Source organism: Poromitra crassiceps (assembly GCF_964638095.1).
Source record: "Poromitra crassiceps genome assembly, chromosome: 1".
Taxonomy (NCBI): Eukaryota; Metazoa; Chordata; class Actinopteri; order Beryciformes; family Melamphaidae; genus Poromitra; species Poromitra crassiceps.
The window spans coordinates 3,966,522-3,992,861 of NC_139623.1; the positions used below are offsets into that span (position 1 = coordinate 3,966,522).

At 44.1% G+C, this 26,340-nt stretch overlaps 1 protein-coding gene and 1 pseudogene across 2 annotated transcripts in view; both read left to right on the forward strand.

Moving 5' to 3' along the window:
• The window catches only part of LOC310783989 (myelin basic protein-like), a 99,989-nt gene that overhangs the window by 36,236 nt on the left and 37,413 nt on the right, over window positions 1–26,340 (forward strand). Inside the window, exon 3 of the mRNA XM_083644935.1 lies at window positions 20,543–20,627. Coding sequence (XP_083501061.1) covers window positions 20,543–20,627 — 85 coding nt within the window. The remainder of the gene's footprint in view (window positions 1–20,542; window positions 20,628–26,340) is intronic.
• Window positions 17,160–18,567, forward strand: LOC310775874 (dolichyl-diphosphooligosaccharide--protein glycosyltransferase 48 kDa subunit pseudogene; annotated as a pseudogene). Its single transcript has one exon. The product of its transcript is annotated as a dolichyl-diphosphooligosaccharide--protein glycosyltransferase 48 kDa subunit pseudogene (transcript).

Consider the following 26,340-nt stretch of genomic DNA (forward strand, 5'->3'; position numbering starts at 1 on the left):
CTGAACACATTAGATCTGCCCCTACTCTGCCTATTTTTAAATCCAAGCTAAAGACCTTTATGTTTACTCTTGCTTTTAACTGCTACTAAACTACTGCCTCTCTCGGCCTGTAATTTAAAAAAAAGATTCCTGTACATTTCCAACAAATGGACTGTACATGTAATAATAATACTGAAGAGTGCCTTGTAACTTATTTAAAACAGAAATAATGTTTCATGTTTGTTAATTTGAGTATATATTTTAACTAAAACTGTCGGCTGTGTTTTTTATGTGTTTTTTATATGTGCATTGCTTTGCTGCTTGTTTTTTCGATTATTTTTTGTAAAGCACCTTGAATTGCCTTGTGTATGAAAGGTGCTATATAAATAAAATTTGACTTGACTTTGACTTCGTAGTAACTTCTCTTCTGAACTTCTTAAAAACTCACATCATTAAGGTCTGTCTCTCTGCCAGTGATTTTAGAGCACAACTTCACTTCATTTTTGCCATATTTTCCTGTGTAAAGTGACAACCCTCAAATGCTCGATTGACATGACTGATGACATCATGGCTCTCTGTATGTTGGAAGGCTGACTGACTGACAACCCTAGGAGACAAGTCGAAGGGGAAAAGGTGGGAGCGGGTCCTGGGTCACAGGAAGAGAAGAGGAACCCATCGGGTTTTACAGAATGTAGGGAAACAGTGGATGATTAAATCCAGAAGGAGGGGTAAATGCAACATAAAGGATGCCAACTGCCATAAAACACCGCAGAAGAAGAAGAAGAAGACTGACAACCCTGAGGACAAAGAGTGACATCACTGATTACATCACTCACTGATGACATCACAATTGCCATTGTTTCTCTCTGTTTTCATCGTGACATGCAACAGCGATTTCCGGTTGAAAGCACGATTAGATAATCAGTGCCAGGGGGCACGGTGGTAAGCGCTGTCGCCTCACAGCTAGAAGGTCCTGGGTTCGATTGCCACCTGGGACGCCGTGAGCGCTGAAGGAGTGCATGCCTGTCCGCATATCCTCGAGTGCCCACCGCCTGGGTGGGGTCGCCAAAAGGGCCCCTCTGTGTGGAGTTTGCATGTTCTCCCCATGCCCCCTGAGGGTTTCCTTCATATAGGAACCCCACACCAAAACATGCAATATCCTGGTCGCTGAAGTGGTGCCTCCTCTGGTCGTTAGGGGCGCCTGTTCGGAGGGAGGGGAACTCGTTGGAATAGCGTGATCCTCCCACATGCTATGTCCTACCGGTGAAGCATCCCCTGTCAGGCTACTGCCTAATAAATTAAAATTTGCACTAATGGGATAAAAAAAAACAGGGGGGGGGGTATATAAATTTATATATAAAAAAAAAGATAATCAGTGCCAAGGGGGTAGATGAGTTGAGATCCCTCCCTCCCTCCCCTGATATGTGAAGCGCCTTGAGTGTCTAGAAAGGTGCTATAGACAAGTTTCCCTGCGCTGGCCTAGGGCGGCGCCATAGCAGTCTTATATGTCCCCTCCCCGTCTTCCGGTAAAGTCCACATTGCGTCCACAGCAGCGGGCACACCAGAAGGCAGCAGCCGAAATATCCAAACTTTTTTACAACGATCGCTATCATCAGCTACATTGTAGCATTGTAAAAGTGTTCCAGGTTACTGGACAGAGCTTTTCTTTTTTGTGTAAATACAATGAATAAAAACAACCAGTATATCCCACAGCTATCATGCATTTACTTTTCCAAAAGAAAAAAGGTGCAACAGAACAGGGGCTCCAGATGGAAAGTAGCCTATGGCTAAATCTGTTACAACCATCTCTTCCCCTATGGTGTTTAATGGTGTTTTTGTATATGTCCCTGCCAAATAAACTAATAAAATAAAATAAATAAACATCAAAATGTTATCCATGGACAAGGAGTTTATAGCCTATATAGGTCTGGAGCCCAGAGACCTTCGAAGCCATGCCCACTCTACAGTTGTGGATTTGGCTGTTATTGAGTAGATGAGGAAATTAGTTTGAGTTGACTCAGTTTAAATATCAGAGTTTACACACAGAGTCAGTTTTTTTTAATCCGCCAAAATCATGTCGCACAGAAAACCTTGCACACTGGTCCGATGCGTTTTATTATTATGTTCGTCGTTCTATTCGCAATACGAAACAAATAGTCCTCTCCAGGGGTGAAATTTAAATTCTTGCCGGAACTACTACTCCAACCTTCATCGCGTCATTGTTCTCCTCCCGCCCAGCTTCATGCGTTCCTGAACACGCATATTTTTGACATCATGTAGTCTATAGCAAATTATTTATTAAATTATTTATTGTGCAAGTTAGTAGCCTACTTAATTAACCTGTATACAGTGTGGCATAATTGTGCTTTAAGTAAAACAGATGTCTAATGGTAAAGTAAAGGCGAAATTAATTATGCAAAGGACAAATAATATGAAAATGCATAAGCAAGAATATGAAAATGGATTAAAAAATGCACATTTTAAATTGCATTTTGCAAATCAGCATCAGTCTTCCATTTGTCAATTTAATTACCGTAATTTAATTTAAATGGCTCATTTATAAGCATTTTTATTAATAAGGTTTATAAATAGTTTTATCAAACAGCTCATTTAAAAGCATTTTTTTCTTCTAGAAGCCGTCTGGAAGGTGAATATGTAGCCTATGTAAGTAAATTACTGAGAATTAGCCTACTGCTTGGATTTATAAAGCTTTTCATAATGCAGGAGACAGAGGGGAAAAAGCACATTAGATTGTGCACAGAAGAAATCCATGCAGTCAGCAGAGAAATCCTTATCCAAAGCAAAAGATTCCCACCAGGAATCAAAGAACAGACACCGAATTGGGCACTGGGTGGGCAGACAAGACAATCAAATGCCATCTTGAAAACATTCCTGAATGAACGATGAAGGACTTTTACGCATCAGAGGCGCCATGAAACCATGCGTAAAAGCTCTCTCTCTCTCTCTCTCTCTCTGCTTCTTTCTGCTGTCCTCTTCCCCCGTTACGTCTAGCTTGACACAACACAGCCCGTCCAATGTACCCGTCTGTAAACGGTGCAGCTGAGCTGATAAATGCCGACTTGTTCAACGAGCAACAGGTTAGCGGATGTGATAGATAACATCATTAGGCTACATTTCCAAAACGAGTGTTATTTTGTGACGAGCAAACTTTTAACGTCGGAGTTCGACAAGGAAATGCGATGCGAGGAGGGACGCGCTGCGCTGCAGTCATGGGCTGCAGTGCAGAGTACTATCCAGGCAGCGTCAAGCCAGCGTAAACACAGCTGCTCACGTTCTAGACCGGATATTGCTCCCAGAATTATTTTACAGCGGGAGCCTCACAAAAATAAGGTGGATAGACAGCACGATTAAAACCACTGACAGGTCTAAAACACTGCATTGGAACAATTTAGAAGCAATTTATGAGACAGACTACTGTTGTTTATGCGACATAACGTCAGCCATGTGTTTCCTTGGAAATTATGCGATCGTGATTGCTTCTGCACTCTGCAGCAATCGGCTTTTGATCAGGCACAGAAAGTCTTAAAGGAACTGCGCACCGGAGGGTTCCGGCCAACTTTCACCAGTGGTCCTCTCCTGTATCCACGTTACAACGTGACTGACAGATAGCAGCAGCAGCTGATCTACAGCAGGCAGCGGTGATGTGGACTGCAGCTGGTCGGGGAAGAGTGGCCGGTGAGGTGAAGCGAGCCGCTCAGACTGGAGTGGACTCCAACGTACCCTGCCCCTCCGCGGCTTATTTTCATTGTGCATTGTGCAGCTGCAGGATTGTAGATGAGCATATGACCTACTTTGTTGCTGTGGAGATATTGGTACGCTTCGGAGCTTTTGAGATTGTTCATCGCGTTGCCATCCACTGCCATTGATTCCTCAAATACGCTATAATCCTGCCTGTAGTTACGTTCGGCCATTTACACATATTCTCTTCCCATGTGTCCACTGTCAACGGGTGTGGGATAGACACTCTTTCATTAGACAGGAAACTCGGAGAATGATCCCAAGTTTGCATTTTTTCGGCGGTCGCTATGGCTATTATGCTAGTATGTTACGCTTCTCAAAGACCGGAAGAGACAGACATATCGCGGCCGAGTCCGGAAGCAAACCGGAAGTGCCCAGGAAACTTGTCTATATAAATCCAATCAATTATTATTATTATTATTATTACAATTAGCCAATCAGCATCAATAAACAGCACAACGGGCGGGACTAACACCGTTGCTGAGCTTTTTCCCGTTGTCAAGTGCACTGAGGAGTAATATCAACAATAATATCAATAGTCATTTGATCATTTGAAAGAGGCATGGGAGAGAGACTTTGGGGAAGAGGTTCCTGATCATGTCTGGCAATACTCAATTGAGAGAATACATTCAACATTTATCTGTATTAGGCATGGGTTACTTCAGTTTAATGTTTTGCACAGACTCCATCTCTCCAAGGACAAACTTTCCAGAATGTACCCAGAATTGGTAGGCTGTGAAACTGAATTGCCCTTCTGCAAAGTCTGAATCTGAAGAATTGGATCCAACTTGCTCCCAGTGTAAACGAGACCCAGCCACACTTATCCATATGTTTTGGTCATGCCCAACCCTGAGTCATTTTTGGTCTAGTATTTTTAAAACTTTTTCTTATTTATGTGAGGGCAAAGTAATACAACCTGACCCCATGATTGCTATTTTTGGAGTGGGTCTGAGTGCTCTGAAGCTCTCTGTGGCCCAGTCGGATGTGGTGGCCTTTACATCACTCTTGGCTAGACGCCTCATCCTGCTCAAGTGGAAGTCGGTTATACCTCCTACACATAAACAATGGGTTGGAGAGGTGATGGCTCATCTAAAACTTGAAAAGTTGAAATATTCAATCCGAGGGTCTGTGCAAACGTTTTTTAAAGTCTGGCAACCATTTTTAGATTATTTTGAGTCTCAATATGCTGCAATAGAGTAAAATGATATTTTTCTACTTTTGATGTTTCTATAATAAGGTGGTGATGGGAACTGTGTGAGGTAGTGGTCATCAGTTATGTGTTGCTGTTTTGTTTAGTCTTTTCTTTTCTTTTTGTGTCTCCATGTGGGAAAGGGGGGGGTTTACGTTTTGTGATTTTTTGTTTGTTTGAAAAAAAAATCTATAAAAAATCTTTGAATAACAATAGTCTGACTGGCTTGAAGCAGCCTGTGGACTTAGCTCTCCCATTGGTGCCTGTTTGATAGGCAAACTGAAGTGGGTCTATCTTTTCAGCAGCCAGGGAGATGATCTCCTCTTTTAACACATTCACTGCCAACAGTTTTTCCAATACAGTAGGTAGTAGGGCTGGGTTCAAAAAATCGATTCTCCGATTTTTAATCGATTTTCATTTTAATCCTCGATTATCGATTCATATGTCCAGAGATCGATTTTTTTTTTATTAATTTTTTTTTTTTTTTTTTTTTTTTACTAAACAGGCTAAAATATTGTGCTGTGTGTGGTAGTTGAAACATAGTTTCAAGTTGACGTTTAATTATGTTTGTAGTTGAAACAAAAACATAAATACTGTAGGCTACATGAATGGAAATGTTTGATCATTATTAATATCTACTTTTAGAAATTATATAGGCTGAAATCAAATCACTGTGCATAATTGTGAAAGTGTCTTTATTGACAGATGAAAAGGCTGTTATTTACCCTTTGTCACCACGTGGTGAGTAAATATATGTGTAACTAAAACCATTAAAATTGACAACAGGTCTGCAACTTTTTTTCCCCATTTATCTACTTGGCTGGTTGGAAACCCCTGTGTTACATAACTGGACAGTCATGTAATTCAGGGTACAGCTCAAAAACCACGTTTTGGTATAACTAACCAAATCAATATTGAAAATTGGTCGAATCGGAATCGAATCGAATCGAATCGAAATTAATCGATTCGCAACCTTGTGAATCGGAATCGAATCGATTCTTGAAATTTGAACCAATACCCAGCTCTAGTAGGTAGCTTCTGCCAAGGTTTTTTTTGAGGATTCTGGCTCATCTTTCAAGAGCCGAGGATTATTTTCTGCTAGGACTTTGTGAACACAAAATATCTCAAAAGAACTAATAGAATGTGTGCTTTCTCTGTCTAAAAGAGTTAGTTTTTATCATGTTCTGTTATGTAGGCATTAGCAGTTGAATACAGCATGGTTTCAGCGTCTGAGAAGGAAAGCTGAGAAAAATGCATTTTTGTGAAATTCGATAGAACAGGCAGAACAGTCACTTTAACCATTTATTTTTGGCATCAGTGAGACATCAGACATCTAAACAATAGTTCTGAACAGTAATTTCCTCCATAACAGCACCCCAACCCCCCTCTCCTTCAAACTCCTCCCTCCGTGGGTGTGTCTCTGGTGGCTCTGCAGCGTGTGTCACAAGCGAGTCTCTGCTGCCTGTCTGTGCTGCCTGGCTGCTGGCGGCCGCTCGTCGGGCGAGTCTGGATCGGGCTCGTTCGTTTCTGGGATTTCGGTTGTGAGCTGGGATGAAGCTGCGTGCGATTCTGGGCTTTCTGCTTCGTGTTTCAAAGTGTGTTGCACCCAGAGTCTATTTTTGGAATCCCCCACCGTTGTGCGCCAGCTCCCAGCGCGAAAGCGTTTTCGCCATGAGAATGGTTTCCTCACGCTTTTTCCTGCTGTTTTTGCTCGGCTTTCTCTAGTCTAGAGAGCACTGTCGCCACTTAGTGGGTCGGTAAAATAGGTTATACACATTCAATAGCTCCCATATTTTTATAGGAGATGTAAAAGGGTTTGATCCACATCCCACCGTCAAATTATTATTATTTTTTTTTTGACAAGTTAACTCGTCGACGGCAGTGAACGTGTTAAGATTTTTTCTAGGTTTTTCATCACAATGGATGTTAGTGCTATCGGTCTGAATTTGTTTAGTTCCCTGGGATTATTTACCTTAGGAATGGGAATAATGGTGGACTTTTTCCAAATGGAAGGGAATTGACATTGATCAACACATATCTGAAAGAGCTTTGTGAAGACCTCTCCTAGTTGTTCTGCACAGTGGCGCAGAGTGCGACCACAGATGGTGTCGGGGCCGGCTGCCTTCTTTGGGTTTGTTCTTTTAAAGAGGCTAGTCACCTTCTCTCGTGAGATCACCAGGTCATTCTGGGGCAGAAGGGTTTCCCTCAGCCTGGAGACATCTTGCTTAGAATCATATGTTTCAAACCTAGAAAAAAATACATTGAAAGCATTTGGCAGGTCTACATTATTAATATCATCTATGCTAATAGGCTGCCTTTTCGTGTCGTTCTGTTGATTTATGGAGGCCATAGTTTTGATGCCCTGCCAGGCTGCTCTAATGTTACCATTGGTGTACTGTTGTTCGATTTTGGCTTTGTATTTAGCTTTAGCCTTGGCTATTTCAGCTTTAACCTCCCTTGAAGCTGCCTTCTTCTCTTGGGGGTTGCCAGTAAAAAATATACGTTTCTTTCTGTTTATAGCAGACTTTAGCTCTTTGTTTACCCAAGGCTTGTTGTTAGGGAAGATGACAACATTTTTAGATGGTAAAACCAGGTCAACACAGAAGGAAATATACGATGAAACAGAATCTGAGAGCTTATCAATGTCATCACAGGCATCAAAGAAACATTGCCAGTCAGTGCATTCCAGACATGCTTGGAGTGAGGAAATACTGTCTTCTGTCCATATTTTCACAGTTTTCTTCTCCTTCTCCATATTTCTGAAGCGTGGTTTGTAAACAGGCAGAAGAAAGATGCTGTTGTGATACGAGGCACCAAGGGCGGGCATGGCTATTGACTTATAGCCCCCTTTCACGTTTCCATAGCAAGTGTCAAGAGTCTTGTTTTTCTGAGTAGTGGGGCAAGTCACATACTGTTCATATGTCCGTAGCGTTTTGTTCAATCGGACGTGGTTCAGGTCCCCGAGGTAGAATTTGGGAGCATCGGGACAAATCGAGTCTAGCTTATGTGCTAGATTGGCTATTAGCTGCGTTGCTACGTTAGCATTTGCCTTGGGGTGAATGTACATTACATCAGAGTAAAGAATAGTTGTGGGAATTCATGAGGCACGAGTTCCGGTTTGGACGTTTAGCCTTCAAAACAAAAGCTGCCGCTATGCAACCACATACTATTTTTTTTAGCAATTTCGGCTAAAATAAGCCCATACAGTACGAGTGAATTGACATTCACCTCGTTTTTGTAAAATATCGCCACTATGCAACCACACAACGTTACTATTTTTAGCCATTTTGGTTCAAATAAGCCAAACGTTCCCACTCTTTGACAGCGGCGCGCACCTCCTTGCTAGTGAAACATTTTTAAACAGGAAGTCGACAACCGGCAACCGCTGAGAATCATGGGAAACGTAAGTCCAGGAATAAGGTGAATATAATACAAATTGGATTCAGAAATTCTACATTATAGATACAAACAGGAGAAAAAAAATAGATGCATGGAAAGAGGTGCTTAGAAGCTTTTGGCTTCATGGGCACTTAAGTAGAAGAAACATTGTTGACCCTTATTGACGATCCCCCTCACATCAGGCTCAAAGCATAAATCATCTAAAATGGCCCCCAGATATTTGTACTGCCTTACCACCTCTACTTGCTCACTGTTAATGAGGTTAGGTGATGGAGCAGCAACCCCTTTGCGAAAATCAATTGACATCTATCTCTTTTTATCTTAGATACGTATGAAAACTCTTTACACCAGTGTGCAAACTCATTAACAATTGGGTCATGACCAGTTTCACCATCCTTTAGAAGGCTAAAAACAGAATCATCTACAAATTTAATCTGGACTCATGATGGCTCATACAGTCATTAGTGTACCAGACAAACAACAGGGGTGAGAGGACATATCCTTGTGGCGCACCATTCGGAGATGTATGAGCACCAGATAAGGCCCCATTTACTCTCAACCTCTGAGGAGTTAAAAGTCTACAAGCCAGCAAAATATATTAAAATCCTATGCAAAATTGCTCATGAGCCTTTGTGTAATATTATGTCAAACTAAATCTTACTAATATAATAGGGCAGTGGGGGAGAGGCGACCCACACAAACACAATCAACGTCGACCATCCTGATGATGTCATACCCCCTGATGATGTCATGGCCCACAATCGTCAAGTGGTGGCCAGAGCGATTCTGTCATGCCCCGCAATCGAGTGGTGCCCAGTGGTGACTGATGATGTCATACTCACACTGACTGATAATGTCATCATGACGTCGTGACATCACTGATGCCATGGACTGAATTGTGATGTCATCAGTGATGTCATAAATCACTGATGAAGCCATACCCACTAATGATGTCATAGACATTGTGACATACTCATGACATAATCAATGATGTCATAGACTGAATTGTGATGTCATTAGTGATGTCATAAATCACTGAATATGCCACTAATGAGCTTTTTGAGGAGACAGCGAGGGAGCAGGGCCTTAAAATCACCTGCAACCCAAACCACATCCTTCATACGGGGACTGCCCCCTAGTCCGACACCTCACGAGTCCGAAAAGTGATGCATTGGACAGACATCTCATTCGTCCGACAGCTCGTTAACGCGACAACGAAAATCTCACTAATCCGACAGCTCGTTAGTCCGAAAATAATATGCTCTGACTGCAGTGCAAACGGAAAATTTCTCTGCTGGTTTTCTCTCCTTCTTTCTCTCTGAAATGGTAAATGGTAAATGGCCTGCATTTATATAGTGCTTTTATCCAAAGCGTTTTACAGTCAGTAGGTACATTCACCCATTCACACACCGATGGCGGCAGGCTACCACGCAGGGTGCTGGCACACCAACGGGAGCAATTTGGGGTTCAGTGTCTTGCCCAAGGACACTGACATGCAGACTGGAGGAGCCGGGAATTGAACCACCAACCTCTTTTAAAATCGATTAGTGGACGACCTGCTCTACCTCCTGAGCTACAGCCGCCTCTCGCTCTCTCACCCCCCTCTCGCTCATGAACATAATGTAGTAAACATGCTGTGGTAGCCTCAATGCGATGAGTGTCGCGTTGAGGCTACTGCTGTGGGAGGAGACGTTTGGGGGGACGGCGTTGCAGACAGGGCCCAGGACTCACCGCTATCCAGTTTTGTGTCCAGCGTCCAGCCCGCCGGCGTGCGCTATCAGCACCGCCGACCAAAAGCCATTGTTTACCTGGGGAGTCAGACGGTGTGATAAGCAGGGGGGGGGTTCGGGGTCTCTCGCCAGTTAAGTTTTAACCCTCATTTCATTCACGTTAAATGTTGCGTGCGTCATTCCCTCCTGCCCCTGTATGTCGTGCGTAAAAGGAGAGGAAGAAGAGTCGGAGGTTTTACTGTGGGCGGCCAACTTACCTGTGGCTACTGTAGGAGTCATCTCTCTGTCCCAGTTTAATGTGTGTAACCCGGGCGTTCTGGGGTAGCCCTTCTTAGTAGCCTATCTTAGTTGCTGTGGACTGTATTAGGCTATTGCATGCTTTGCGTGCTGCCATCCTTTCACGTGTGCTGTGCTGTGCGGAATCCTATTACTGTTTGATCTATCTGCGTTTGTAGTGGTTCGCATAATCACTTTCTAGTGGTTTGCATTGAGACGGGGATAGACCCTCGGTGACATTTGGAACCCCGTAATTCACCTGTGATTCCCTCCATGTATTTTAGCCTTGTTACATTCATAAAAATTTAAGCTGTAGGCCTATCTATTTTCCATATTCTCGTGTTGTGTGTTGTTTGGTCTCCGACGGAGCCCTTTCCGGGCAGGTTATTACAATAGTATTTTCATATTATTCAATAATTCCAGTAGGCTACTGTACTGCTATAGGCTATATATAATGGCCTGATGACAGGCAGTAGGATATGTCCAATGCAAAAATGCAAGGTGCTCTTCAAACACAACTGCAAGAAGACGTCTTCCCTCAGCCACCATACCTGTGTGTGTGTGTGTGTCTGTGTGTGTGTGTGTGTGTGTGTGTGTGTGTGTCACACACAGAGGGGGGAGAGAGAGCGAGTGTGTGTATTAAATCACAAACCGGCAAGGTCTGCGCTGTGCGCCCTCACCGTCCTGTCTCTCCACGCGCGCATCCAAGTGGAAATGGGACCAGCGCAACCATGCAGTTTCCAACTTTCTACAGTGAAATCATGAGGAATGGGCCTACAGGATTTTTTTCAGTGATCGATCATTTAGGGAACATTATTAGTGCTGCTGCCGCTTGTGAGAAGAGTAACATGACTCTGATAATGAACTCTGATCATTTGTTGTGACTGTTCAGTCAGATGGATAATAGATTGGTTGTGAGGATGTCATGAAGCGCAGGCTGTGTGACGCAGGGAGCATTAGGCACAGGTGAGGTAGCTTATGTTACAGTCATTTTTCAGCAGCTAAGATTGTCATTAAGCTGTAGGATCACAAGCACATTTCTTTTAGATATAGCCTATCACAAACAACTCCTACAGTAGCTGCACTATCCGTCATGTGGTTTAAAACAGGTCGCAGCAGCAAATGATGTTATTATTCTTGACAATTTGGCAGCGCTCCGAAAGACACAATAGGCCTATAGGCTACGACGTAACGTCCTTTTCCTTACAGCCTGTTCTAACTTGAGTGCATTTCCATATTATATCGTACAGTGTGGGGATATAACGCACGTCGGATCATAAATTAGACCTCCGTGTCATCAGGCCATTATAGGCCGCTAGGGGCGCTTCACCGTGTGCGACCCGCTGCAGCTCTCACCGTGGCGTTCTGTCTGTTTTAATCATTTTAGTCCGTCTTGTCCTACTACTTTCAAACCTTTTAATTGTTTTAAAGCTCTGAGTGCTTGTGAAACAGTCTGTGACTCAGTATGTGGACCTCGGGAACATGTGCGCAGTTTCTGGTGCTTCTCTGTCTGCTGGCGCTGATATGTAACGTGTGTCATGGCGGACACGAACAGCGGTATGGAGAAGGAGGCCGCCTCACAATCAGCAGAGAGATCCTGCTATCCTTACGGACCTCAGCTGCGGAAGGTTCGGTTCCGACTAACATCCCGGCAGAGATACAACTCCCGAGCAAAAGGACTCAACCACGCCGACCTCCGCGGAGGAAAAGAGGAAGAAGAGGAGGTATCCGCCGTAGAATGAAAACCCTCTGCCTCGACAATAGACGCCAGCTTCCCCCCTTGCCCTCTATCTTCCTATCCAACGTACAGTCTCTTAGACACAAAGTAGATGAGTTGGAAATATGGGCTAAATTTAAGCAGGAGATCAGAGAGGCCTGTATACTTGCCATTACTGAAACGTGGCTAAAAGACAGCGACGAAGACAGCGACCTGGCCCTGACGGGATTCGGCTCCCCTATCCGACTCGACCGCTCCCCTGAGACAACAGGGAAAAGCCGAGGCGGCGGGGTCTGCTTCTATATAAACGAACGGTACTGTAAAGATATCACCATACGGGAATCACTGTGCACAAAGGACATAGAGTATCTGTCCATTTCACTTCGGCCTTTCTACCTGCCTCGTGAATTCCCACAACTTTTCTTTACTCTGATGTACATTCACCCCAAGGCAAATGCTAACGTAGCAACGCAGCTAATAGCCGACCTAGCACATAAGCTAGACTCGATTTGTCCCGACGCTCCCAAATTCTACCTCGGGGACCTGAATCACGTCCGACTGAACAAAACGCTACGGACATATGAACAGTATGTGACTTGCCCCACTACTCAGCTAAACAAGACTCTTGACACTTGCTATGGAAACGTGAAAGGGGGCTATAAGTCAATAGCCATGCCCGCCCTTGGCGCCTCGTATCACAACAGCATCTTTCTTCTGCCTGTGTACAAACCACGCTTCAGAAATATGGAGAAGGAGAAGAAAACTGTGAGATTATGGACAGATGACAGTATTTCCTCACTCCAAGCATGTCTGGAATGCACTGACTGGCAATGTTTCTTTGATGCCTGTGATGACATCGATAAGCTCTCAGATTCTGTTTCATCGTATATTTCCTTCTGTGTTGACCTTGTTGTACCATCTAAAAATGTTGTCATCTTCCCGAACAACAAACCTTGGGTCAACAAAGAGCTAAAGTCTGCTATAAACAGAAAGAAACGTATATTTTTTACTGGCAACCCCCAAGAGAAGAAGGCAGCTTCAAGGGAGGTTAAAGCTGAAATAGCCATGGCTAAAGCTAAATACAAAGCCAAAATCGAACAACAGTACACTAACGGTAATATTAGAGCAGCTTGGCAGGGCATAAAAACTATGGCCTCCATAAATCAATAGAACGACACGAAAAGGCAGTATATTAGCATAGATGATATTAATAATGTAGACCTGCCAAATGCTTTCAACGCATTTTTTTCTAGGTTTGAAACTTATGACTCCAAGGAAGATGTCTCCAGGCTGAGGGAAACCCTTCTGCCCCAGAATGACCTGGTGATCTCACGAGAGAAGGTGACTAGCCTCTTTAAAAGAACAAACCCAAAGAAGGCAGCCGGCCCCGACACCATCTGTGGTCGCACTCTGCGCCACTGTGCAGAACAACTGGGAGAGGTTTTCACAAAACTCTTTCAGATGTGTGTTGACCAATGTCAGTTCCCCTCCATTTGGAAAAAGTCCACCATTATTCCCATTCCTAAGGTAAAGAATCCTAGAGAACTAAACGAATTCAGACCGATAGCACTAACATCCATTGTGATGAAAAACCTAGAAAAAATCTTAAAGGAGGAGATCATCTCCCTGGCTGCTGAAAAGATAGACCCACTTCAGTTTGCCTATCAAACTGGCAAAGGTGTGGAGGACGCCAAGCTCCTCATCCTCGACAAAGTCTATGAACATCTAGAGAAACCTGGATCTCACGCCAGAATTCTATTTGCTGACTTCTCCTCAGCGTTTAACAAAATGCAGCCCCACATTCTAATAGAGAGGTTTAAATCATATTTTAACTTCCCTGATCAACTTTCGCTCCTGTGTTTAAACTTTCTAACGGATAGAACACAGCGTGTCCTAGTAAATGGCTCTATGTCTGGTATTTCAACTTCTAACACAGGTTCCCCACAGGGCAGCGTCTTCTCATCAGTCTTCTTCATCCTGTACACAGACAGCTGCAGATCAAACAGGGACAACAGCCTTATAGTCAAATACTCTGACGACACTGCACTCCTGTCGCTCCTCCAGGGGGCAGAGTCGAACCACGGTTGTGCCCTTCCCGATTTTGTCGAATGGTGTGATGAGAACTTCCTTGATCTTAACGTATTAAAGACAAAGGAGCTTATAATCGATCTTAGAAATAAGAAAGCTGACCCTGTCGCTAGCTCCATCCATGGTGAAGACGTCCAGATTGTTGATTCTTATAAATACCTGGGAACAGTGTTTGACTCGCATCTCAAGTTTGACACAAACATAGAGTCTCTTGTTAAAAGAGGCCAACAGAAAATCTATTTATTAAGGAAAATTAACTCCTTCAAAGTGTCAAAAACGATCCTGTGCACTGTTTACAGATCATATATTGAGAGCCTTATAACTTTTTCTTTTATATGTTGGTTTAACGGTTTGTCTGTGAAGGACAGAAATAGCCTTAACAATATCGTCAAAGTCTGCTCCAAAATCATTGGAGTTCAGCAGAGTGACATAAACGCGCTCTGGAAGAAGCGAGTGGTTCAGAAAGCAAAAGGTCTTATGGACCAACCTGACCATATCCTGTCCTCTAAATTTGCCCTCTTGCCGCTGGGACGGCGCTATCGGGCACCTTCCTGCAGAACAAACCGTTACTCCAAGTCCTTCATTCCCTCAGCCATTCGGCTGTTGAATGCAGAGAAGTAGAAAACTGCACTGACTGTATGCATGTAGTAGGCACTGAACCAATAACACTGTGTATCGCAGCATTTGCACTTTTTTCTGTATGCAATTTTTTTTTTTTTACTTTTTATCTTACCTTTTATTTTTTTTATTTTTTTTTTATTTTTTTTTTATTTCTAAAACCAACTGTTTACACATGCACCCTATGCACTTTACATGTGTATAAACACTGTTGCGTCCTGCACCCTTGCGGCTCAGATCCATGTACGCTGAGGGACACGAGGAACCAAATGCACTATCTCGGTCTGATCACACTGAGCTCCTTTCCTATTTCCCTTCTTGTGTATGTATGTACTTTTGTATTTTGTGACCGAAATGAAATACAATATGTTTACTTGCAACGGTGATGAACTGTAGAAACTGAATTGCCCCCCGGGGATAAATAAAGTTTTCTCAACTCAACTCAACTCAACTCAACTTATATAGGCTATAGCCTAGCAGTGCAGTGCCATGCAGTAGCCTACTGGAATTATTGAATGATCAAAAACATTATGTTCATGAGAGAGAGAGGAGGAGGGAGAGGGAGGGAGGCGTGTGAGAGAAAGAAGAGAAAACCAGGGCCCCGTTCCAATACCCATACTTCCATACTATTTAGTAGGCAAAAAAAGATTTAGTATGTCCCAATACATAGTATGTCAGATGCAGTATGCCAAGAGTACCAGGATGTTGTACTACATCAGCTCCTATTTCGGAGTATGCATCGATGCATGCTGCTTCAGCCAAACTTCCCCACAATCCTTTGCGCAGCAGGAAGTTATGTCTTCTTCTTCTTCTTCTAATGTTTTATGGCGGTTGGCAAACAACTTTTTGTGCATTACCGCCACCTACTGGAGTTACGTTGCACTGACTGAGCTGCGTGTTCATGAATGAGATAATTAACTTTAAGAAAGCCTTGAGATATGTTAAAACCAAACAAGCATGGTGTGTACCAAAACATGCATATCTTGATTCCTGTTTAGATCTCTGACTTAATGTTTTTGCTTTATTTATTTTATTTTGTTTATTTGATTGTCTGTTCCAATTTTGTAAATGTTTAGTCTGAATTTTTTGTATAATGTACTGTTTGTTACTGCCAGACTTTGTTTATTGAAAAAAAAAAAAAATGTGGCACTGCGGACATCGGCGGAAGTGAGCAAGAGGTCGGAGTTCAGGAAGCTCACGTGACGACAGATGTAGTGTGTCCCAATAGTATGCATTTTGCATGCATGCTGCACACTACAATCCATACTTTGTGAGGGCAGCGGCAGTACATACTACAAGAAAGAAGTACAAGTATGGGTATTGGAACGGGGCCCAGCAGAGAAATTTGCCGTTTTGTAGGCTTCAGTCTAGACTGAATGAGAACAGTGACTTGCGCTGCTGTCAGAGCGCATTATTTTCGGACTAATGAACTGTCGGCTTAGTGAGATTTTCCTTGTTGGGTTGACGAGCTGTCGGACTGAGACGTCTGTCCAATGTGTAATTTTTCTATTACTTTCTATTATAATATATATAATATAATTTCTATTATAATATAATATGTTATTATGTAATATTCTTTTGGTGTTTATGTTTTTTATGTATAGGGATATTGCTATTGAATGTTAATTGTAGTTTGATTGTACATGCACTGTGTGTATATGTGTGCTATGACATTACCTACTGTATGTTCTCTCGAATGCCCAAGACAAGGGAGACAGTAGTTTGGTTTCCATCCAAAGGTATCGCAAATTTTATTCGAATTTTCAGAAAGTCGGCAAAAGAAAATGCTAAATAATGCGCGTTTCCATCTCCTGCTATTATGCGAATTATAGAGCTGTCAATCAGTCAGTCATGTTTTGCAGCGATTGAGGCAAACTGCATGGTTTTTGAATGGAGAGACAACGGAATATCGCTTAACCTGTTTCCACTGCACTTATCGCATTTTCCTTTTATCGATACACTCGACTTTTCCACCTCCCTCAAGCGTGATTTTTTTTTGCGATATTTGGAGGTTTTTATGAATTTGCAGCATTTCCACTTTGAAATTTCGCATAAAAACAGGTGGATGGAAACCCGATTAATAAAGGCTAATCTAAAAAAGTATGTAATTGTGACATGACATCATCAGTGATGTCATAGACTGAATTGTAATGTCATCACTGATGTCATAAGAAGATAAATTACTCGAGTGAGATCACTGGTGACATCCTCACTGATTACATCACTGATGATGTCACAATTTATATTACATCATCAGTATCTGTCATAAATCACTGATGAATCACTTGGGCACTGTTGACAGCAGTCATGCTGATGAGCTGACCTCTATATTATCGTCCAGAAAATTGACCAGATTGAGGCTTTTGGGCAACAAAGTACGCTGTTCTTCCTGTTGGTAGCCTGCATGTTGCACTGTGCGTCGGCTGACGGAAGGACTCTGGTGCTGCTAGACAACCTCAACATCCGAGACAGCCATTCAATCTTCTTCCACAGTGGCAGATCGTGGCTTTGACCTCACATTCAAGACAGCAGACGATCCTTCTCTATCTCTGATGAGATACGGCAACCATCTAATCCTCTTCTCACCATCAGTCGAAGACTTTGGCGGAAATATCAACGTGGAGACTATAACTTCCTTCATTGACGGTGGAGGCAACGTCCTGATTGCTGCCAATTCTGATATCGGTGACCCTCTCAGGGAGCTTGGCAGTGAATGTGGCATTGAGTTCGATGAGGAGAAGACTGCAGTCATTGACCATCACAACTACGATGTGTCCGATCCCGGAGAGCACACCATGATCATTGCTGATCCGGAAAACCTGCTGAAAATGCCTACTATTGTTGGCAAACCCACCAACAATCCCATTCTGTTCAAGGCCCTCTTGTCCTGGACATCCTCACTGGCTCCTCCACCTCCTACTCCTTCTTCCCTGACAGAACCATCTCTCAGTCCCCCGGCGCAAGGACACCCTGCTGATCGCCGGCCTTCAGGCCAGAAACAACGCCCGTGTGGTTTTCAGTGGCTCGCTGGACTTCAGTGACACCTTCTTCTACTCCCCCCGTGCAGAAGGCCACCCCCGGCTCCCAGAGGCACAAGCAGACGGGGAACATGGAGCTGGCTGAGGCGCTGTCCCGCTGGGTTTTCAAGCAGGCTGGTGTCCTCGGTGGGAGCCGTCAGCCATCACCCCGAGGGAGAGAGCACTCCCTCCGGAGCATACACCATCACCGACCTCGTGGAGTACAGCATTGTCATTGAGATGCTGTCCGAGGGCAGCTGGGTTCCCTTCGACGGAGATGACATCCAGCTGGAGTTTGTGAGGATTGATCCTTTCATCAGGATGTACCTCAAGAAAAATGGAGGCAAATACAGTGTCAAGTTCAAGCTGCCGGACATGTACGGAGTCTTCCAATTCAAGGTGGACTACAACAGACTGGGATACACTCACCTCTACTCCTCCACTCAGGTGTCGGTGCGTCCACTGCAGCACAATCAGTATGAGCGCTTCATCCCCTCAGCCTTCCCATACTATGCCAGCGTCTTCTCCATGATGGCAGGCCTCTATGTCTTCAGCGTGGTCATCCTGCACATGAAAGAGAAGGAGAATGTGGAAGACCACAGAAGGGTTTGGTCACACCCCCAAAAAAGTGTGCCCATGGCCATCGTCTCCCAGAGTCTCAACCCTAGAAATACACCTCCATCATTGAAGTCCATCCTCACCTCCATTACCGTCTCCATCATGGTCTATGCTGCTGCTCTCAAGGACATCAGCAGACTGCAGTGTATCGTCCACTGTGCTGAAAAGGTGCTTTGATACAACCTTCCATCCCTTCAGGACCTGCACACCGCCAGGTTGCTGATGGGGTCTGGTATCATGGCCGACACCTCCCACCCCGGACACAAACTCTTTGAAATTCCCCCCCTCTGCAAGAGCCTGAGGTCTGCCAAGACCAAAACCTCTCGCCACAAGAACAGCTTCTTCCCAACTGCCATTGGCCTCATCAACAAGGCTCGAAAGCCCCCACTACTAAGGACTCTACCACCCCCCTATATCCCCCGACCACAGCAGGCCCCAACAACCGGTCAGAATCCCCCCACTGACATGAACCTACAGCCTTTTCCCCCACCATACTTTACTTTGAAGTAGTTCCAGCTGGACTGCACACATTACATTAACATATCATAGCTGCTTCTCTTAGCAGAATATTTTAATCTATTATTTTACTTTATATTATTCTCTTTAACTTACATTCACAAATACCCACATACATTTTTCCATCTTTCGACAAAAAAAAAAATTCTGTCATTTCTCTGGGTGGTTTAAATGTTTAATATTTTAGGAGGAGGTACATCTCTGTCTCTGTCTACCAGTGATCACACACAGGTACTCTAACATTTATCATGCCTTCCTTTTTCAATTGCTAGTTGTCAGTGAGCCTATCAAGATCTGTCAGTCTCACTGTGGCTCACTGTGTTTGGCGCTCAGTCCTTCTTGCAGCGATCCAGGTTCGAATCCGGCATGCAGTCATTTGCTGCATGTCCTCGTCCTCGCCTCTCTCTCCCACCCTTCATGTCTCTCTTTACACGCTGCAAAGCCCCTCTCTCTCCCACCCTTCATGTCTCTCTTTACACGCTGCATGTCCTCGTCCTCCCCTCTCTCTCCCACCCTTCATGTCTCTCTTTACACGCTGCAAAGCAGAAAGGCCTAAGAAATCATATAAAAAAGGGATCTGTCTCAGTCTGCTTTCCATCTCTGGCAACAGCGAGATATTCTCACAGTTCATATTCTCTCTTTAGGGTGAGATAATAATAATAACATTCTAATCAGGATCTGTCTTTGCTTTCTATCTTGGACAGCAGCAAGATATTGGGACAGTTAATATAAATAGTTTAGAGCAAGATATCATTCTAATCTGCTTTGACTTGTTTCCAGTGTTCCAAATAGGTTTCTTTGCACTGCTCAGTAATGTGGATTATGTGACTTGTGTTTGAGGCTGCTCAAAGTGTGACTGAGGCGGGCGGCTCTAGCCTCAGTACCAACTGACACAGGGACTAGTTACAGTAAGTAGTCTGACATGAGACTAGTTAGCCTCAGTACCAACTGACACAGGGACTAGTTACAGTAAGTAGTCTGACATGAGACTAGTTAGCCTCAGTACCAACTGACACAGGGACTAGTTACAGTAAGTAGTCTGACATGAGACTAGTTAGCCTCAGTACCAACTGACACAGGGACTAGTTACAGTAAGTAGTCTGACATGAGACTAGTTAGCCTCAGTACCAACTGACACAGGGACTAGTTACAGTAAGTAGTCTGACATGAGACTAGTTAGCCTCAGTACCAACTGAGGTGCTTGGGCTGATTTTCATTATCGAATATTACAATATTTCCTGAATAGCTTGTCAGGAAACAGGCTACATAAATAAAATAATAAATTTAGGCTAGGGAAAAACCATTTTCAAAGGGGTCCTCTTTTTCACAGCGTTATTGTGTGTGTGTGTGTGTGTGTGTGTGTGTGTGTGTGTGTGTGTGTGTGTGTGTGTGTGTGTGTGTGTGTGTGTGTGCATCTTAAAATGTCTTCAAATGGACAAATGTGATTTGTTTCTGTAAGTATTGTGTATTCCGCCTCTTCCTGGGCGGCCCTCAGTTATCAAAACATTGAGAACACAGTGAGTACCGGCACTTACTCACTCTCCACCTCTCTCTCTCTCCCCTCCCCCTCCTTCTGTCTGTGCTCTGTTGCCATGGCACCTCACATCTTCAATCTGTTCTTGTGTTCCTTTTAAAGGCTTCATCACCTGAACCCGAAGCGGAACCCGAAGCGGGCCAGAAGGCAGCGGCGGCAGAACCTGAATCACAAGATGAAGTCTTCGGTAAGAGATTTAACCACATCTTACAAGTGTAAACACATTCTGTATTCTGAAATGTGAAAGTAATAATCCACAACATCTTCATATTTACATGTCTGTTTTGTAGTAGTGATTTAGCCTAGCCAGTTAATGAAAGGTGTCTGGTAGTAGGTCTTTCCCATGAAGAATCCTCTGGAACCTCGAATCCTCAGGAACTGATGTGTTTTGTTTGGAATAAATAAGAAGAACCCTAGTCACCAGACATGGTGGGTATCACTATATAACGGAGAAAGAAACAAGGGTATGTGTCCTGGTTGCTGCACTAGCGCCTCCTATTGGTGGTCGGGGCACCTGTTCCACAGGTGGAATAACATGTTCCTCCCAGGCGCTATGGTGAAACTCCTCGCTCTCAGGTGGAAAGAAGTGGCTAGCGACTCCACATTTATCAGAGGATGCAATTGAGAGTACACCCTCCCCAGATTGGCAGAGGGAGTGGAGCAACGAATGGGACCACCTAGACAGGGGAAATATTGGCTAGGTAAAATTGGGGCACGGGAAGGGGGGGGGGGGCTGCCGGTACGAGACTTTGTTTGAAATTATATATTTACTAGAAACCTTGCCATCGCGATGGCCAACGGCCAAAATCATCGGCACAGAACTACCAAACCTCCATAACATCTTCACCACTCGCTGTAAAATGAAAGCCAAAAACATTATCAAAGACACCAGCCACCCCGCTCATACCCTGTTCTCACTCCTCCCTTCCAAAAAACGCTACCGGAGCATCAAATCACACACCACCCGTCTCAGTAACAGCTTTTTCCCTCAGGCAGTCAGGCTGCTGAACAGTTGACTCACACACACTGCAACGCACTGTCACTTTGTTGTTCACCATTACTGTACTGTATTGTATTGTGGTTTGTGTTATGTCTACACGTACTGTGTACAGACATGTCTGTATCACGTGTAGCCTACATAGTTATGTAGGTCTACACCCTTTTTCTGTCGGTCTTTGTGACCATGTCCTTGTGTATGTAAGGCTGAGGGTGCTCAAAGCATAAAGAATTTCATTGTATTATACATTGTATTATACATATGACAATAAACTACTTGAACTTGAACTTGAACGTTTCAACTCCAAATGGGAGACCAAGATCAATGGGATATGCTCTGTCCATAGTTCAGTGTCAAAAACACAGACAGACAGAAAGACAGACACAGCCCACTTAGTACATTTTATATTTATATATGATGATGATGATTGAGGAGTGCTTTTTTTTTTTTTTTTTTTTTTACTTTTTCAGAACGTAAAGAAAATAAAACAAGAACAGGAAAAAAGAAAAGAAAAAACATATATACATACATTCAACATTACAATGCCACAAAATGGTGCTCCCAGTCATAAAAAAATGTGCTTACAAAACGATAAAAAAAAAAAATACTGTGCAAAGGATCCAAAAGAAACTCAATTACCGCCCCTAGCCCGATCGAAATAGGTCAGGAACGGGTCCTAAACAACAGAAAATCTCCCTAAATAATTTGTCCTCTGGAATCTGAGTCTCTCCATACGTATAACTGAGATCATGTCTGTCAGCCACAGCTGAAAAGAAGGTGGAGAGGAGGACTTCCATTCCTTCAAAATTAGTTTCTTGGCGACTGTCATTCCCTGTGTCAGAGATTGCTGCACGGCCATTGGGAGGAGCAAAGAGGACTCCGAGCAGCCGAAGATGGCGAGTTCCGCCTCCAGATGGAGGGTTATTTTGTAGGCCTTGGAGTACCAGTCAAATATTTTGGCCCAGAATCCTGATAGTGAAGGGCAAAACCAAAAAGCATGGGACAGTGTGCCCTCCGACACCCGACACCTATCACATAGTGGTGAGACCGAAGGATATATCTTGTGTAACCTATGCTTGGAGTAATGAAGACGGTGAGCAACTTTAAATTGGATAAGTTGATGTCTGCTATTAACTGAGCAGAGCTGGACCACAGACAGACTCCTGTCCCATATGATTTCAGACAGATCAACACCAAGTTCCTCCTGCCACGCCTCTCTGATCCTCTCATTGAGGAGTGCTTTTACTGTGAAACTCTTCTTCACGGAATGGAAGGTCCAAATCCCCTTCACGTCCGTGACTTGACACAGGAGCAGCAAGCAGCAGAAAGACATCTGATTCCCTCCACCCCGCAGTAATGCCAACATTTCAAAGAAAAGTAAAGTGAATGCTAATTTTATAGTTACCAACGTTATTGAGGACACACCAGGCTCAGATGAAAGCAAATTTCCAAAATGCAGTCACGTGACGTCACCTTTGGTTGCGTAAGAGAATTTTGCCATTCATTTTTCTCCATCAGTTTTCTAAAAATCCTTATCTAAATAGTTTTAAACCTGGAACCGAGCCAATGAGCCAGCTAGAGAATTGTGATCATAAAACATTTGATTCAGAGTTGAAAAAACATTGAAAAACGAAAAGGAAAAACTGCTGGGTACAAGAGTGTGTATTAGAGTGAAGGAACTACTCATTCTATAATCCATTCCGGCATTTCTGGCCAATCAGATTAGCAGATGATTGAGCAACAGAGTTTTTCAGCCAACGGGAGAGCACTCTGTGGGCGGGACCAGCGCTCGAATGACAGCCATAGACATTTCTTTGGAGGTAACGCAACAACCGGGTAACTGATTTTAAAACGGATGCCGGCGTTGAAGTCAGCATAACTCGTAATGGTTAGCGTAACATACTTTCAGTCACTCAGTGGCAGTTTTAGACTTTTGCTCACCAAGCTGTAGCCTACGTTCTAGCCAGAGAGAGAAGAGCCAGAGAGAGAAATGAGTCCAGGGCCCAGCGTGCTCCACAGGGATTTCCGCTAGACATTTTCCCAGACGGCCAGTGCAGCCGGTAACGTTCCAAAATTCCGGCCATATCGAATATTTACCGGCCACTATTAAAAAAAGGATGTTATAAAATAATTGTTTCCTAAATAAACATTTTGAATCAATTTATTTCTCTATAGTCTATTCTTTATAGCCTCTATAGTCGATCATATTTATTCCAGTGTTGTCATTAAGAGGCCGATTTCGCAGCAAGAATATTTAATTGGTCGGCACGTCGTTCTTGGTAAGGACGCTTTCGTTATTGAAACAGACAACATGCATGCATGCTCCTACTGTAGCCTATCTATCTGCATTTGCAGACACTCATGAACCCATATCTTCTGGACATTGCCTTGATGAAAAAACAACGTAGCGTTAGCTAAAAGTAATAAGTGCGACACTGTCAGTTCAGACAGCGCACAACTTGAATCTCCAGCAATAGGCTACGCACCTTAATCTCTCCCACTCCACACCTGGCACCTGCGGAAGCTCTCCTGCACTCGTTCTTGGCTCCCATGTGGCTTTATTTGTGGTAAGCATTTTGATTCATCTCCTTATCATACGAGCGTCGGGCAACAAGCGCGAGCCATTGATTGATTCGCCCGACGTAGGTAAAAAGGCTTTTTACCTCCGCTAAATTGACAGCCTACGTCGGGTCTCTTTCGCTTTTGACGCGGCAGGCACGCTTTTGTTTCTTTCCTGCCGTCTTGCTGGCCTCAGCTGAAGTAGGCTTGTCGTTGCATGATCTCGATTAAAAAAAGGACTGGCCTAGCAAGGGATGTCTGTTTTCCTCCTGTGTGTTTCCTCACAGCGGGTCCAGCGCTGGCCAGCAGGACTGATGCTGCTTGTGTGGCTTTTAAACGGCGCTCTACAGTAAAGAAAGCATCTGCTATATTTTTCTTTTTCACCAACACTCAACATACAGGGGGCGGGAAAAATATGATGTAATAAGTCTCTATTTAAGTCGTAGCTTATTGGCAACATCACTTAGGCTATAGGTCACACAACGAGTTTATTTATCTGGCATATTTTCAGGCGGCCACTTGAGCCGGTGACCTTTTAATTTGCCGGCCCACGGCAACAAATACGGGCTAAAAGCCGGCAATTGCCGGCTAACGGAATCCCTGGTGCTCCACCAATCACAAACGATCATACAGCGAGCTCCACCAATCAAAGACGTCGATATTACACTTTAGAATTGTAGGTAGTTTAGTATTTCTCCATGACGACGAATACAAAATTATATCAATGATATCATATCAGATTTGTGGCTTCTACAGGAACATATCGTTTCACAACTAGCTCGCCCGTGGTGAGTCTACCATGGGTGGTTATGAGAATATAGCTAATAATCAAAATCTCATTGCAGAATATGACGGGGGAATACTCTTCCACAACCGAGGTGTCACGTGACTGTTGAGCTCTATTGGGCAATTAAATTCTGAGCATGTCAGTATTTGCTGTAGCCTATAATAGGTCTAGATGTCAGATCATGTCAGATGAGGGCTGGTAGCCTAATAAAGTTTGCATTTGTTGTTGCAATGATGCTGACCCAGATTTCTTTAGAGCCATAGTGCTGTAATATTATTTCCACACAGTTTTTTTCATCTGATTTCCCCCCCATTTTCATCCCAATTGTACTTGGCCAATTTCCCCCTGCTGTCCGAGTCGGTGCTCCACCGCCCCTGCCAATCTGGAGAGAGCTGTAGACTAGCACCATGCTTCGTGCACAGTTGCCAGCCGCTTCTTTTCACCTGACAGTGGGGAGCTTCACCGGCAGGACGTAGCACGTGGGAGGATCACGCTATTCCGACCAGTTCCCTTCCGTCCTGAACAGGCGACCCGGCCTACCAGAGGAGGCGCTAGTGCAGCAACCAGGACACACCCTCGATCCGGCATCCCACCCGCAGACAACCAATCCTGCCTGTTTGGACGCCCGACAAAGCCGGAGGTAACAGGTAACACACCTGTGACCCTCGTGTTGGTAGGCAGGGTATCTACCTCTGCACTACCTGGATGCCTATTTCCACGCAGGTTTTAATCCTGCGGCGCTATGTGCGCGACAGTTGTACGCTGGCACACGCGTGCACGTATCCAAGGCAGCCTCCCCTGCTGAAAATACGTTCCCGCGCGCCTGTTGGGGGAAGTGTGTGTGTGTGTGAGTGTGGGGGGGGGGGGGTCACAGTACTGGGCACACTGTTTGATTGACAGGTGATCAATAGCAGAGACACCACAGCGATGATGACTTAGCACCAGAGATGGAGAGAAAACAATGCCTTTATTCCACACTGCCTCAGTACCTCCGTTAGTTCAGCTCTCTTGAGTCAATATCTGATCTGTTTTTGGCAACAATAAAAGGCTTTTGCCTCACAATATTGGCTCAGAAGCTACATATCCTCCAGTGTAATGTGTGTGTGGAATGAACTGCTGGCTGGTGAAAAGTTAACAGTTCATATCCTCCAGCGTGGTGTGTGTGTGTGTGTGTGTGTGTGTGTGTGTGTGCGTGCGTGCGTGTGTGCGTGCCTGCGTGCGTGCGTGCGTGCGTGCGTGCCAGCCAGCCTATAATGTTTGTTACCCGGTGCTCCTGCACACAGGCTATACGAGACACGAATATAGCCTATACCGTAGGATTATGGCAGAAACTTGTTTTTTATTTAAAACGTTGGCGTCAAGTCTGTGGATCGGACGTCACAGTGTAACACAGTGTCTACAATCTGTGTAAGCAGAACGCCGAAACACATTAACGCCGCCCAATGCTATATTCCAACTTCCAACTCAAATGTTTACGCCTTGCAGTGTATTTTCTCTCTTTCAAAACAATCTGGCAACAAGATATGCAAGAGAGACAATTGCAGGATTCCCCCGCAA